General features: G+C 39.3%; 2 protein-coding genes across 2 annotated transcripts; one reads left to right on the plus strand and one right to left on the minus strand.

Moving 5' to 3' along the window:
• Positions 1 to 29: 29 nt before the first annotated feature.
• On the minus strand, positions 30 to 4849 carry hdac3 (histone deacetylase 3). Its single transcript, XM_061279520.1, has 15 exons — positions 4664 to 4849; positions 4237 to 4319; positions 3958 to 4100; positions 3649 to 3730; positions 3477 to 3533; positions 3194 to 3249; positions 2975 to 3108; positions 2548 to 2628; positions 2385 to 2458; positions 2123 to 2187; positions 1965 to 2054; positions 1723 to 1781; positions 1471 to 1550; positions 1212 to 1369; positions 30 to 1132 (listed from the first exon to the last, which is right to left on the minus strand). Exons 1-15 carry the CDS (start codon positions 4716 to 4718, stop codon positions 1063 to 1065), a joined length of 1287 nt encoding a protein of 428 aa, XP_061135504.1. The 5' UTR covers positions 4719 to 4849; the 3' UTR covers positions 30 to 1062.
• A 2255-nt stretch (positions 4850 to 7104) lies between these two features.
• LOC133159034 (immunoglobulin lambda-1 light chain-like) lies at positions 7105 to 9666 on the plus strand. Its single transcript, XM_061286177.1, has 4 exons — positions 7105 to 7264; positions 7342 to 7673; positions 8350 to 8383; positions 9221 to 9666. Exons 1-4 carry the CDS (start codon positions 7225 to 7227, stop codon positions 9538 to 9540), a joined length of 726 nt encoding a protein of 241 aa, XP_061142161.1. The 5' UTR covers positions 7105 to 7224; the 3' UTR covers positions 9541 to 9666.
• The last annotated feature ends 1738 nt before the right edge of the window (positions 9667 to 11404 follow it).

The raw sequence follows: 11404 nt of genomic DNA on the forward strand, positions 1-11404 counted from the left end.
ATCCTTAGATTTGATGAAAATCAAGACGATTGATCATGTTCCGTTTATTTTAAAAAATGTTGCAAAAATATCAAAAGCACAAGAACCTGACTAAAAACATTAGATTACATTAGCCAACCAAATTACACAGTATACAAACATCGGATCACTGATTTATTTAAACTGCTGTAAATCTGCAGTCCTTCCATATACAGCACAGGTGTCAAACTGCAGTCCTCGGGGCCGCATTCCAACATGTTTTCCAAGATTCCCCCGTTAAGTGCACCTGTGTCAAAAGTTAGGCTCCGGCAGAACGTGAAAATGAACTCAACTTTTCACGCAGGTGTGGTTAACGAGGGTAACTTGGAAAACATTGGAACGCGGCCCCCGTTCCCTCATTAAGTGCACCTGTGGGAAAAGTTAGGCTCCTGCAGAACGTGAAATTGAACTCAACTTTTCACGCAGGTGTGCATAACGAGGGTAACTTGGAAAACATATTGGAACACCCTCATGAAGTGCATCTGCGTGAAAAGGACTGGAGTTCGACACCCCTGATATACAGTATACTATAATAGTATATTATACAATGACAAACATACATGTTCACTTGTACAACAGTGAATAATCCAGAAAGAAATGGAAATTTATGTACAACCAATTTGAACCGAAAGGCAAATGCAAAATGTTTCTTTCAAAGGCTATTGACAGTCGAATGGGTTTGGATTACAAATGCAGTTCACATACTAAAACGTGCTTTGAACAGCATCTTGTGCATGAACCGTCAGATGAACTAACATTTTCATCGGCAACTGCTCATTGTGAAGGTTGTGGAAATAAAAAAAAAAAAAGAAGCATGTCAGGTAGGTGACTATCACTAATATTGTACCAACATTTAATAAAATACTATGAGCAAACTGCAGATGACTTCTTGTAAACAAACGCACACATAACATTTCGACCAGGAATATTGTTTTGAAATGTCCAGATGCTCTGTGTGTCCATCATAATTGTCAGTGACCTAATAAAAAGAAAAGGGCAGGAAGCCAACAGCTCGTTCGAAATTGTTCAAGTCCTTCTAGCAGGTCAAATTTCCACATCGCTTTCTTTATCGTTGTCATGATCACCGTCGTAGAACTCGTTGGTTGCTTCCGGCCTGTGAAAAGGAATTAAACTTCAAACGGCTAGCTGATGGATATTTGTCATTGTCGTAATTGAATTATGTGTAATCGAACCTTGTGTAGTTTTCTTCGCCGCCTCTCTCATCCGGATCTGGTTCATCAGTGCGTTCGTAGCTCAGCATGTCCGAGGGCACGTCGTGGATCTGAACACTGGGTGCGTGGTTCAGCATCTTCAAGTTTTCAAACACCGTCTGACGGATCTGCTCCAAATACTGCACCCGTCAACACATCCAAAGGAATGTGGTTACATGTGAAAGGTGTGCTTTGAGATGGTCATCAACACCAGAACACAGCAACTACACTGGATTTTTACCTGTCGCGAGTTCTGGTTTTCTATTCTGGTGCTGACATCAGGATGCAGCGTGAAGTCTGGAGCAAAGTACTCAAAATACTCTGGAAGGATACAAGGCAATGTTTGACATGATGTAAAAGTACAGTACTGTACAATGATCCACAAGTGCTGACTACAAAATGTATTGTCCACTAGATGGCGTCCAAGATTCAAGAATACCGTCAACATGCATTGCCGTTGTAATTTTAGAGAAAGGAGGTTGGAGTAACTCACCACTGTAAGGCAGCTCGTCGCTGATAGACTCATCCAATAACAGAGACGTCTCAAAGGTCCTATAATGCAATAACGCAAAGCAAGTCTAAGCAAACTTAAAACTGCTTTGTAAGGTGTCTAAGAAGTATTGTGTATTATTATTATTATTATTATTATAACAGCATATCATGGTATTCTCCAAAAAAGCAGGTAAATATTTTGGGGGGCATGGTGCCAAGAGTGTGGATGCGCATGCAATTTACCAGCATCGAGCCACATTCCGGACTGTGTATCCGCCTCCTCCCAGGACCAACAGAGGAATTTTGAAGCTCTTGACAAACTCGACGCACTCGCTGCACAAGGAGACAAAACTTCAAGAATATAACGATATGCAATGGGGTCAAAAAACAAGACTACAAACCCGTGTCCTCGTATGCTGAGGTTGAAGCAGCCCAACCTGTCACAGCCCAGAGAGTCTGCTCCACACTGAAAGATAGAACGTGTCCGTGTTGCTTGCGCTTCAGCAAATGTAACACAATTTGGGCACTAGTACATAAACTTGATGTTTTCATCAACTGTCTTAGTGATGACGGACTTAAATTAAGGGTTAAGTGTATTATTATTTTTTTTTTAGAATACTAGATTTTGGTAACGTTGAGCGATGCTAACAAATGTTTGCGTACCTGTAGAACAATGCAAGTAGGCTGATAGAAATCCACCACCTGCTTAATAACTGGCTGGAATAGCTGCCTGTAACCTAACACACACACACACACACACACACACAGTCAGAGTGCACGTGTAAAACAGTCAGTGATTTACACTGCGGGACTGCGCCTAACTCACTCTGGTCATCAATGCCGTCCCTGAGAGGGACATTGAGGCAGTAGTAGCGGCCGCTCTCCGCTCCGACCTCATACATGTCACCTTCAGCAACACACACATAAAGGCCATTAATGCTCGCTTGTAGAGAGAGACGAGCTAACGGTCTCAAAGCAGCGTATTGACCTTGTGATGACTTTTTTCCATTTGTCCAGTCACACAAATTTGAGAGAAATATGGAGTCTTCTCATTCTAAATATGGGCTTTGAATGAAATATTTCAATAAACAGATGTAAATAGATTGACTTAAAGCTTTTTCCAAGTGGTTCAGAAGGTTGTAGAGTGTCTTTTAACTCATCAGGGACAAAACGGTCCTGCTAACACCCGCCCCCCACCACGCCATGGACAATGCATTTAATCATTTCTCAGAACGCTTAAAAGGAGCGCTCACCTGTGCCAGGGAAAAAGTAATTGCCATATTTGTGGAAGGACACGGTCATGACACGGTCGGTAAGGTAGAAGGCTTCTTGCACGCCGTCGCCGTGGTGAATGTCTATGTCGATGTACAGAACCCTGGGGTGGTATCTAATACGCACACGCACGAGTCAAAGAGTGTATGTCGATTGCTCTGGTGGAGCCATAGGTAAGATCTCGTTGTGCGTCATCTTACTTGAGAAGCTCCAGTATACTGATGACTATGTCGTTGACGTAACAAAATCCCGACGCCTGCAAACAACACAAAACAACTTTGCACTGTAATCAGCCACTACATGACTAAGAAACAATAAAAACAACTAAGGAAAACACAAGAGCATTAAAGAAATTCTGTCGATACATTGTCATATTAATTCCATAATACCAATAACTATGTTTTGTGAATTGAATGACTCTCTGCTAGTGGCGGTGAAAAAGCAGAATGCCAGACCAGCTTTTATGCGAACGTGTATTCTCACCTCAAACTTTTTGGCGTGGTGTAATCCTCCAGCCCAGTTGATGGCAATGTCACAAATCTGCAAGAAAACGAAGGACGACTATCAATAAATACAATCGAACGACATAGATAAATGCCCAAATAATGTATATTTATAAATTTCATTGAAGACAAAATGTGTCAGTATGTGTTACCTTGTGATTGAGTTGTGTGGCGCCCTGTAACGAGGCTCCCGTATATCTGGAGCAGAACTCAAAAAGACCTGGAAAGACCGGACTGAGACACACAAACTTTTTATGAAAATAATTATGAAAATAATTATCGATGCATAGTACAGCAGTCACCCAAATTCCAAAAAACATGCATGATAGGCCAATTGTCCACCCCCAATTGTTCATAGGCACGATTGTGAGGAAGAATGCCTGTATAGCAATATATTTGAATGATTTGTCCTTCATGTGAAATGCTCAAGAAAGTGAATGGACAGCTATGCGAAGACTCACCAGTCATCTCCTACATTGAAAGTATTGAGGCTCTTGGTGAAGCCCTGCATGTTGTTGGGGCTGACCTTCTGCAGGAAGTCAATGTAGTCTTCAGAATGGAAGCGACACATGTCGTGCTGTGATGCTTTGTATGGTTTAAACACCTGCAAAAATATCAAGAATGCTGTCACTCATGAACTGCATGCAGTTATATAATCAAGTTATCCACAGTTGACATATAGTGTCAACATTGTGACGAGGTGCATTTTATGTTGTGGCTTGTTATTGTGTTGACCTCACCATCATTTTCTTATAGAGTCCATAGTGCAGTACCAAGCTGTGAGTCAGGGACAATCGGTGAGGCTTCATAGGATGACCAGCACCTAAGTTCACAAAACACGCTAACATTATTTCCATCGTATTGTATGTATATATGTAACCGGGGTTAGGGATTTGATTCTACCTTTGTAAACAGATGCACATTTTTCAAAATTCTAATTCAACTTGGCAGATAGAGTGCCAAATATGAAGCATTGATACCTTACATTATTGCAAATACGCCTCAGTGGAAAAAGCGAATGTCGAGCTTCACATTTAAATAGACGAATTAATAACTACAGAAACGTTCCCTGTAGTATATACTAAAGTGTTGTTGGTTTTATATGATAAAGAATATCAGCGTTTGGATTCTGTAGGCCCAATTGCGAACACACATTTCGTTACTTACCGTAATGGAAGTTCCCTACGTCAGGGTCATAGAAATACGACGTCCTGTTCGTCATTGTGAGAGATGTGTTGTTTCACTGGATTTGTAGCCGCTGAAACTGCTATAAAAACGACATTTTGTCTTTCAGTTAGCAGAGGTAGCCGCTGCCATGGTAAAACCGGAATCGGAAACGTCATCAGACAGCGACAGTCATGGCAGAGAAGGGCGGGGGGAGTCTGGAGAGCGAATGTAGGAAATGTTGATTTTAGTATAATAATAATAATAATAATAATAATAATAATAATAATAATAATAATAATAATAATAATAATAATAATAATAATAATAATAATAATAATAATAATAATAATAATAATAATATTAAAAGGAGCTACACACAAAATAATTTCCCTTTGGTTAAATTGTACTGTGCTTGTACTGAGAAGAAAAATGATCACTGGACCTGTCATCAATGCCATTCATATGATATATACACTACCGTTCAAAAGTTTGGGGTCACAAAATTGTTTGGGTGACCCGAAACTTTTGAACGGTAGTGTAAATATTATTATAATAAAATATTATGAATTAAATATTATAAATGATATCTTATATTTGTATAAGATTATATATAATCTATGAATATAAGTATACATATATATTATAAGATTTTTTACACAGAAGATTATATATATAATCTATAAATAATTATCTAAATAAACATATACTGTTCAAAAGTTGGGGGTCACCCAAACAATTTTGTGACCCCAAACTTTTGAACGGTAGTGTATCTCCATCCATTTTCTGCATGTACCGTTTGTCCCCACACGGATCGTGGGCGTGCTATCCCAGCAGTCATTGGGCTGTAGGCGGGGGACACCATGAACCGGTTGCCAGCTAATATGATAATATACTATGATAACAGCTATGTATGATAATATTAAAAATAATATTAAAAATAATTTCTCACAATAATCACTTTTAATCAACATTCACACAGAAACGTGTTTGAAATGTTCATATATTTTCGGTATTTTTAAAGTGTGCTGGACATTATGATTAAACACACTGTTTTTGGTGTGCGCAAATCATTGTCAAGGCAAAATTCTATCTTCCCTCTACTGTGCAAAAAATAAGAATGTTTGTAACATGAGGACCACAATTAGTGTTGGTATTATTCTTTTAATAGTTTCTAGAATGTTTGGAAAAGTCACTAAATTAAAAGACAAGTCGCTGATTTTGCTCGCTTGCGCTGCCGACACATGAACATCAGAATACATGCGGCAAATATTTGGCTCTTCATTTTGTGTTCATAAAGGCCATAAAGACCACTCGTGTGACTGATGGTTGATAAAAATGAGCAGAAAATAACAACTTCGTGCTCATTCCAGAACCAGACCAAAATTGATAGGTCCTGTCTTCTGTAGTTATATATCTAACGTCAATAAGTTGTAAACTAAATAATGGTTTATAGTTTAAAATAATAAAAAACATAAAATAGAATAATCTCCACAGGTAAAGAAAGAAGAAAGTGAAAGATGCCACTGCTGTCCAATCTAATGTTTTTTTTTTAATTTTGTTTCTGTGTGTGGATTTTAATCACATCTAAGTTTTGAGATAAGATGAAAGACGTCACCGAAACTGAGGCTCTGCGCTTGGCTAATGAAGCATCCACGCTCTTCTGCCCCAGGATGCACCTGCAGGACCTTTTCCTCTCTCTGCACATTGGCTCCATGCAAATGAGGCAGGGCAAGTTTCACTTTACTCAAATCACATACCTAGCCCAGGGACAAGTAGTAACGTAACTCACCAGAGAATATTCTGGTGAGCAGATGAGGACAGAGAAGATGCAATGTGTCTATGAACAAACATCCATACATGTAAAGTCAGTTTAAGATGGGCATATCAGCAAGATACTTGCTATAAAATGGGCAAATAATCATTGAAAGTTTTAAGAAGGTTGTTTGGGGAAGGGGCGACCTCAAAAACAACACACACCCTTGAACAAAGGTTCTTGCTTGGAATGGACAATTACTTTTATGTCATTACTATGATTTTTCAAAATAAAATGTTGACGTATTAGTGTACGTGTGATTTAGCTACCTCAAACATCTCTCCGGACAAATAGGAATCTTGTTTTGACAATTTACCGATACCTATACTAAATCACTGGGATGGTTGAGTATTTAGAAACAAATGTATGATTTTATTCTACAAGAAACTTAAATACCTAAGTAATGGGATTCTTTTTTTTTTAACAAATCAGAATCACTGTCAGTCACTTTGCACAAGCAAAACATGCCTGTAGCGGTCTGCCCTCATTAACACCTTTAAATTTCTGCATTCTGCTGTGAATTCATTTTTTAACTTTTTAAATGTTAAGAGGTAGATAAGGTCCAAAACGTCCCCACTGAGGGCCCACATTCTAAATGAGTAGCCTAGCTGTCTCTGGATGAATGATCACTGACGCATAAAGCTCCCTAGCACTTCCTCCCTGGTGCATTTAAAAGCTGCAGGCCCCTTCGACTAGCCTTGCTTCGTCGACTCGCTTGCCTGACATTTCCCCGCTGCTCACAGACACCATGTTGGGGACCCTCTGCCTTCTCGTCAGCGCTCTGACTTGTGAGACCCTCTCTGGCGATTCTCCTCTAATTTCAAGTCAGGTGACAGCACCTTGATGATTTTCTTCCTTTTGACAGATGGTGATGCAGCCATTGTGGTTACCCAGACACCGGCGGTCCTGACAGTGTCTGAAGGACAACAAGTTCTTTTTGACTGCAACTTTCAGAGGGATGACGGCTATAATGTCTATTTTTATAAACAAATACCTGGCAACGCTCCAGAGTTTATTCTGTATTATTACCGTACGCACTCCTCGCCTACCTTTGGAGCACAATTCCAATCTTCCTCAAGTCGCTTTGATGTTAAAGTGTCCTCTCCTGTAAACTACCAGTTCATCATTAAGCAGGCAAAGTCAGGAGACTCTGCTGAGTATTATTGTAACACATTGGACAAAACTGCTCAGGGACTTGTAGCACAGTGATTTATTGAGTGTCAGAAACTGCTCATTCTTACTTCTGCTTTTTGTCTAGCCAACATGCTCCGGATCTGCCTCACTTGTTGGATTATTACGCTCATGGTTCTGGGCCTGTTGGTCTTGAGTTAGCAACAAGGTCTGCATTCCAGGGTGTTCTCTGCTTCCATGAGGAGCAGGATTCAGGCCCAGTTCATCCATGACGCTAATGAAGACAAACGCTATAGAAATGGACGAATGGATGGCTGAACGCTCCATTTCAAAGAGACACCTGTTGAGTATGTCCAAAAACAATGTATCTTAATCATATCTCTTTTACCTCAAAAGCTGGACGAATTTATCCAGATCCAATCCAGGTGGAGATTTTAAACAGAACATGGAAATCTTATGTTCAGAGCCTCAAAGTGTTGTTGTTTCTACATGGCCAAGATGCTGCTCTTCCAAGATTCACCTTCCTCTTGACAGACGTCTCTGTCACCATGATCATTTTGACTAATATGTTGATTTCCACCACCATTGGAAAGGAGATGAGAGACAAATGAGTGAATATGGCCATCCAGAAGTATTCGAAATTAAAGGCCAATGTCATGAAAAGGCCTGGTGGGAACATTGCAGACGAGTCTTCAGCGTCATCAGTTTTTGTACGACTGCGAGCACAATCGAAATCGCTGTGGTATTCGGAGGAGGAACCAAGGTGTTTGTGACAAGTAAGTCTTTTAAATTCATCTTATTTCCCAATCTACTCAAATTCCCCGTTGAGTACATTTTCAAAATATTTTTTTTATTTTATCTTTGCACTTTTGCTATTTATTCCAGTATTTGTCAGTGATACACACCAAGTCTTGTGAGACTGATAGTAAAGCACAGTTTTTCTTTCAAAATCATTTTTGGTTTATGTTTAAATTTATCTTTTGGATAGTCTATATCTTTTATTTATTTATTTATTTTGTTTGGTCACTTTTGAAGTACACAAATGTGTTGATTCTTTTCAGTTTATCTTTTACTGACAGTAAGCACAGTTTTTTGATCAAAATCAAACTTAATTTATTTTTAAATTGATCTTTTTAATAGTCTATATCTTCTTTTTTTTTGTTTGGTCGCTTTTGAGGTATGTATTGATATTTTTTCAGTTGATGTTTTACTTTGACAATTTTCATTTTAGTTTTCAATTTTCATTTAGATAGACAGACCGACCGACAGATATATTTATGACTAAATGTCAGTAGGATTATTATGATTATTACGTCAATATGATTCAGAGCGCCTCTGCAACACTGCCAACTGTTCCGATTAAGATTTTAGCAACTAAAATTCAGCATGAATTAATACAAGCTTTTTTTTTTTTTTTTTTTGCTGTTCAGTTCAGTTTACAATTGCAGTAAATTAGCGCAAGGGATCACAAATGTTAGGTCGGGGGATGTTTCTTGTAGTAAATTAATATGTTGTGTTATTCTCCGTTAATTCAAAATATACAGTATGTGTTGTCTAGAATTCGAGTATGTGTGGGCAAAGCTAACCCAAGCAAATGGATTTTTACTCTTCAGGCGATGACCTCCCTGCCCCCGTGGTGACAGTCTTTCCCCCGGCCAGCGCCGAGCTCCAGTCCGAAAAGGCCACCCTGGTCTGTGTGTCTACACAGTCGTCCCCATATGCAGACGTCACATGGCTGACTCGCGGCCTTCCGGTGAGCGGCGCCGTCAAGACCGGCCCCGCCATGCGACAAGCGGACCAAACTTACACAATCAGCAGTTATTTGACGGTGGAGACATCCAACTGGAATGCGGATGCCACTTACACCTGTAAAGTGTCTTTGGGCTCCAAGTCTGCTGAAAACACCATCAGAAAGTCAACGTGTGCGACCTAGATGGTCCACATTTACGTTGTGTGGGCTAATCATGCCATAGCAATCATGTATTTGCATGCTTGGAGGGTTTTCTTTCAACTTTATACTTGCTAGCTTAGAATTCTTCAATAAAAAATTGTCATCAAAGTTTTTTGGCCTGGTAATTACATTTGAATTTCAGTACTTATTAATTCTTCCCCTCGCTGCTGTGTGTCAAAATTGTTGTGTCGTGTAGTTTCAATGGGTGGTAGAATCATGGATCTTCAAGTGAGCACTCATGAGAAGAAGAGTTTGTGGCTGGGGATGGAAGTCCTCATACATAAACTAGTTAAGACAGAATAACATGACTGTGCACTGAACTTCCAGTGAACAGAATCACAATAAACACATGACATTGCCATACAGTACAATGTCAAAACAAAAATATTTGCAGATGGATGATGTGGGATAAGATGCCATTGGCACACACTGTTTCAGAATGCACATACGTGCTCAGATTACAGCTGTAGTGAACATTGTCAAAACAGGATGCACAATCTTGTCATCACTTCAAATGACTGTACATACAGTTCACTTGAAAATTCAAATGTGGAGATATAGCATCTGACTCTGTTTTTGTGCAGTTATGGTAAAATCTAGTGTTTTGCGTCATTGTGGGTGTGATCAAAACTGACTTGATTCACCTTTTGATTCACCACGGCTCCTCTCGTTCCCTTAAAATTGACATGTGAGAGGCGCAGTCGTTGACATGGTGGAAGAAGAAGCTTATTTATTTATTTATTTATTTATTTATTTATTTATTTATTTATTTATTTATTTATTTATTTATTTATTTATTTATTTATTTATTTATTTGTTTGTTTGTTTGTTTGTTTGTTTGTTTGGTTGTTTGTTTGTTTGTTTGTTTGTTTGTTTGTTTATTTATTTATTTATTTATTTATTTATTTATTTATTTATTTATTTATTTATTTATTTGTTTATTTATTTATTTATTTATGAAATGACATTATGTTTTTCAGGTATTCAAATTTGGCAGTTTTATAAATAACATTCTTCAAGGTGGTGTCAGATTTAGAAGACATTTATTTTCAATTACACAGGGACAATGAGCATGTGGTGCATTGCACACTCGCTTATTATTCACACTTGCGACACCACACCAGCACATCCTTTATACTTCTTTTGCACAGGCATTTTTAGATTTACATTTGTTTCTGTTAGGCAAAATCAGTTTACAAAGAATGTATTAAGAGGCTTTGCAATTGGCAGCGTTCATGGTTATTATTATGGTGAGATGACAACTGACATGCATGTATGCCTGTCTTTATGCCCTCTGTGTGTGCGTGTGTGTGTGTGTCTGTGCACGTGCGTGTGTATACAAGGCAGGTGTGGACAGAGAGTGTTGAGTGATGTACAGTTGTCTTCTGTTTAATATAGACCTGAGGATTAAAAGAATTATTAATGAAAGAATTCAAGAAAGGGCGGCTCGGTGGCGCACTTGGGTAGCACGTCCGCCTCACAGTTAGGAGGGTGCGGGTTCGATTCCACCTCCCTGTGTGGAGTTTGCATGTTCTCCCCCGGGCCCGCGTGGGTTTTCTCCGGGCACTCCGGTTTCCTCCCACATCCCAAAAACATGCTTGGTAGGCTGATTGAACACTCCAAATTGTCCCTAGGTGTGAGTGCGAGTGCAAATGGTTATTTGTCTCTGTGTGCCCTGCGATTGGCAACCGGTTCAGGGTGTCCCCCGCCTACTGCCCGATGACGGCTGGGATAGGCTCCAGCACGCCCGCGACCCCAGTGGGGACTAAGCGGTACAGAAAATGGATGGATGGATAATTCAAGAAATCTGGCATACATATAATGAAATAGGCCATTTCTCAACAAT

This window comes from Syngnathus typhle, linkage group LG1 (assembly GCF_033458585.1).
Source record: "Syngnathus typhle isolate RoL2023-S1 ecotype Sweden linkage group LG1, RoL_Styp_1.0, whole genome shotgun sequence".
Taxonomy (NCBI): domain Eukaryota; kingdom Metazoa; phylum Chordata; class Actinopteri; order Syngnathiformes; family Syngnathidae; genus Syngnathus; species Syngnathus typhle.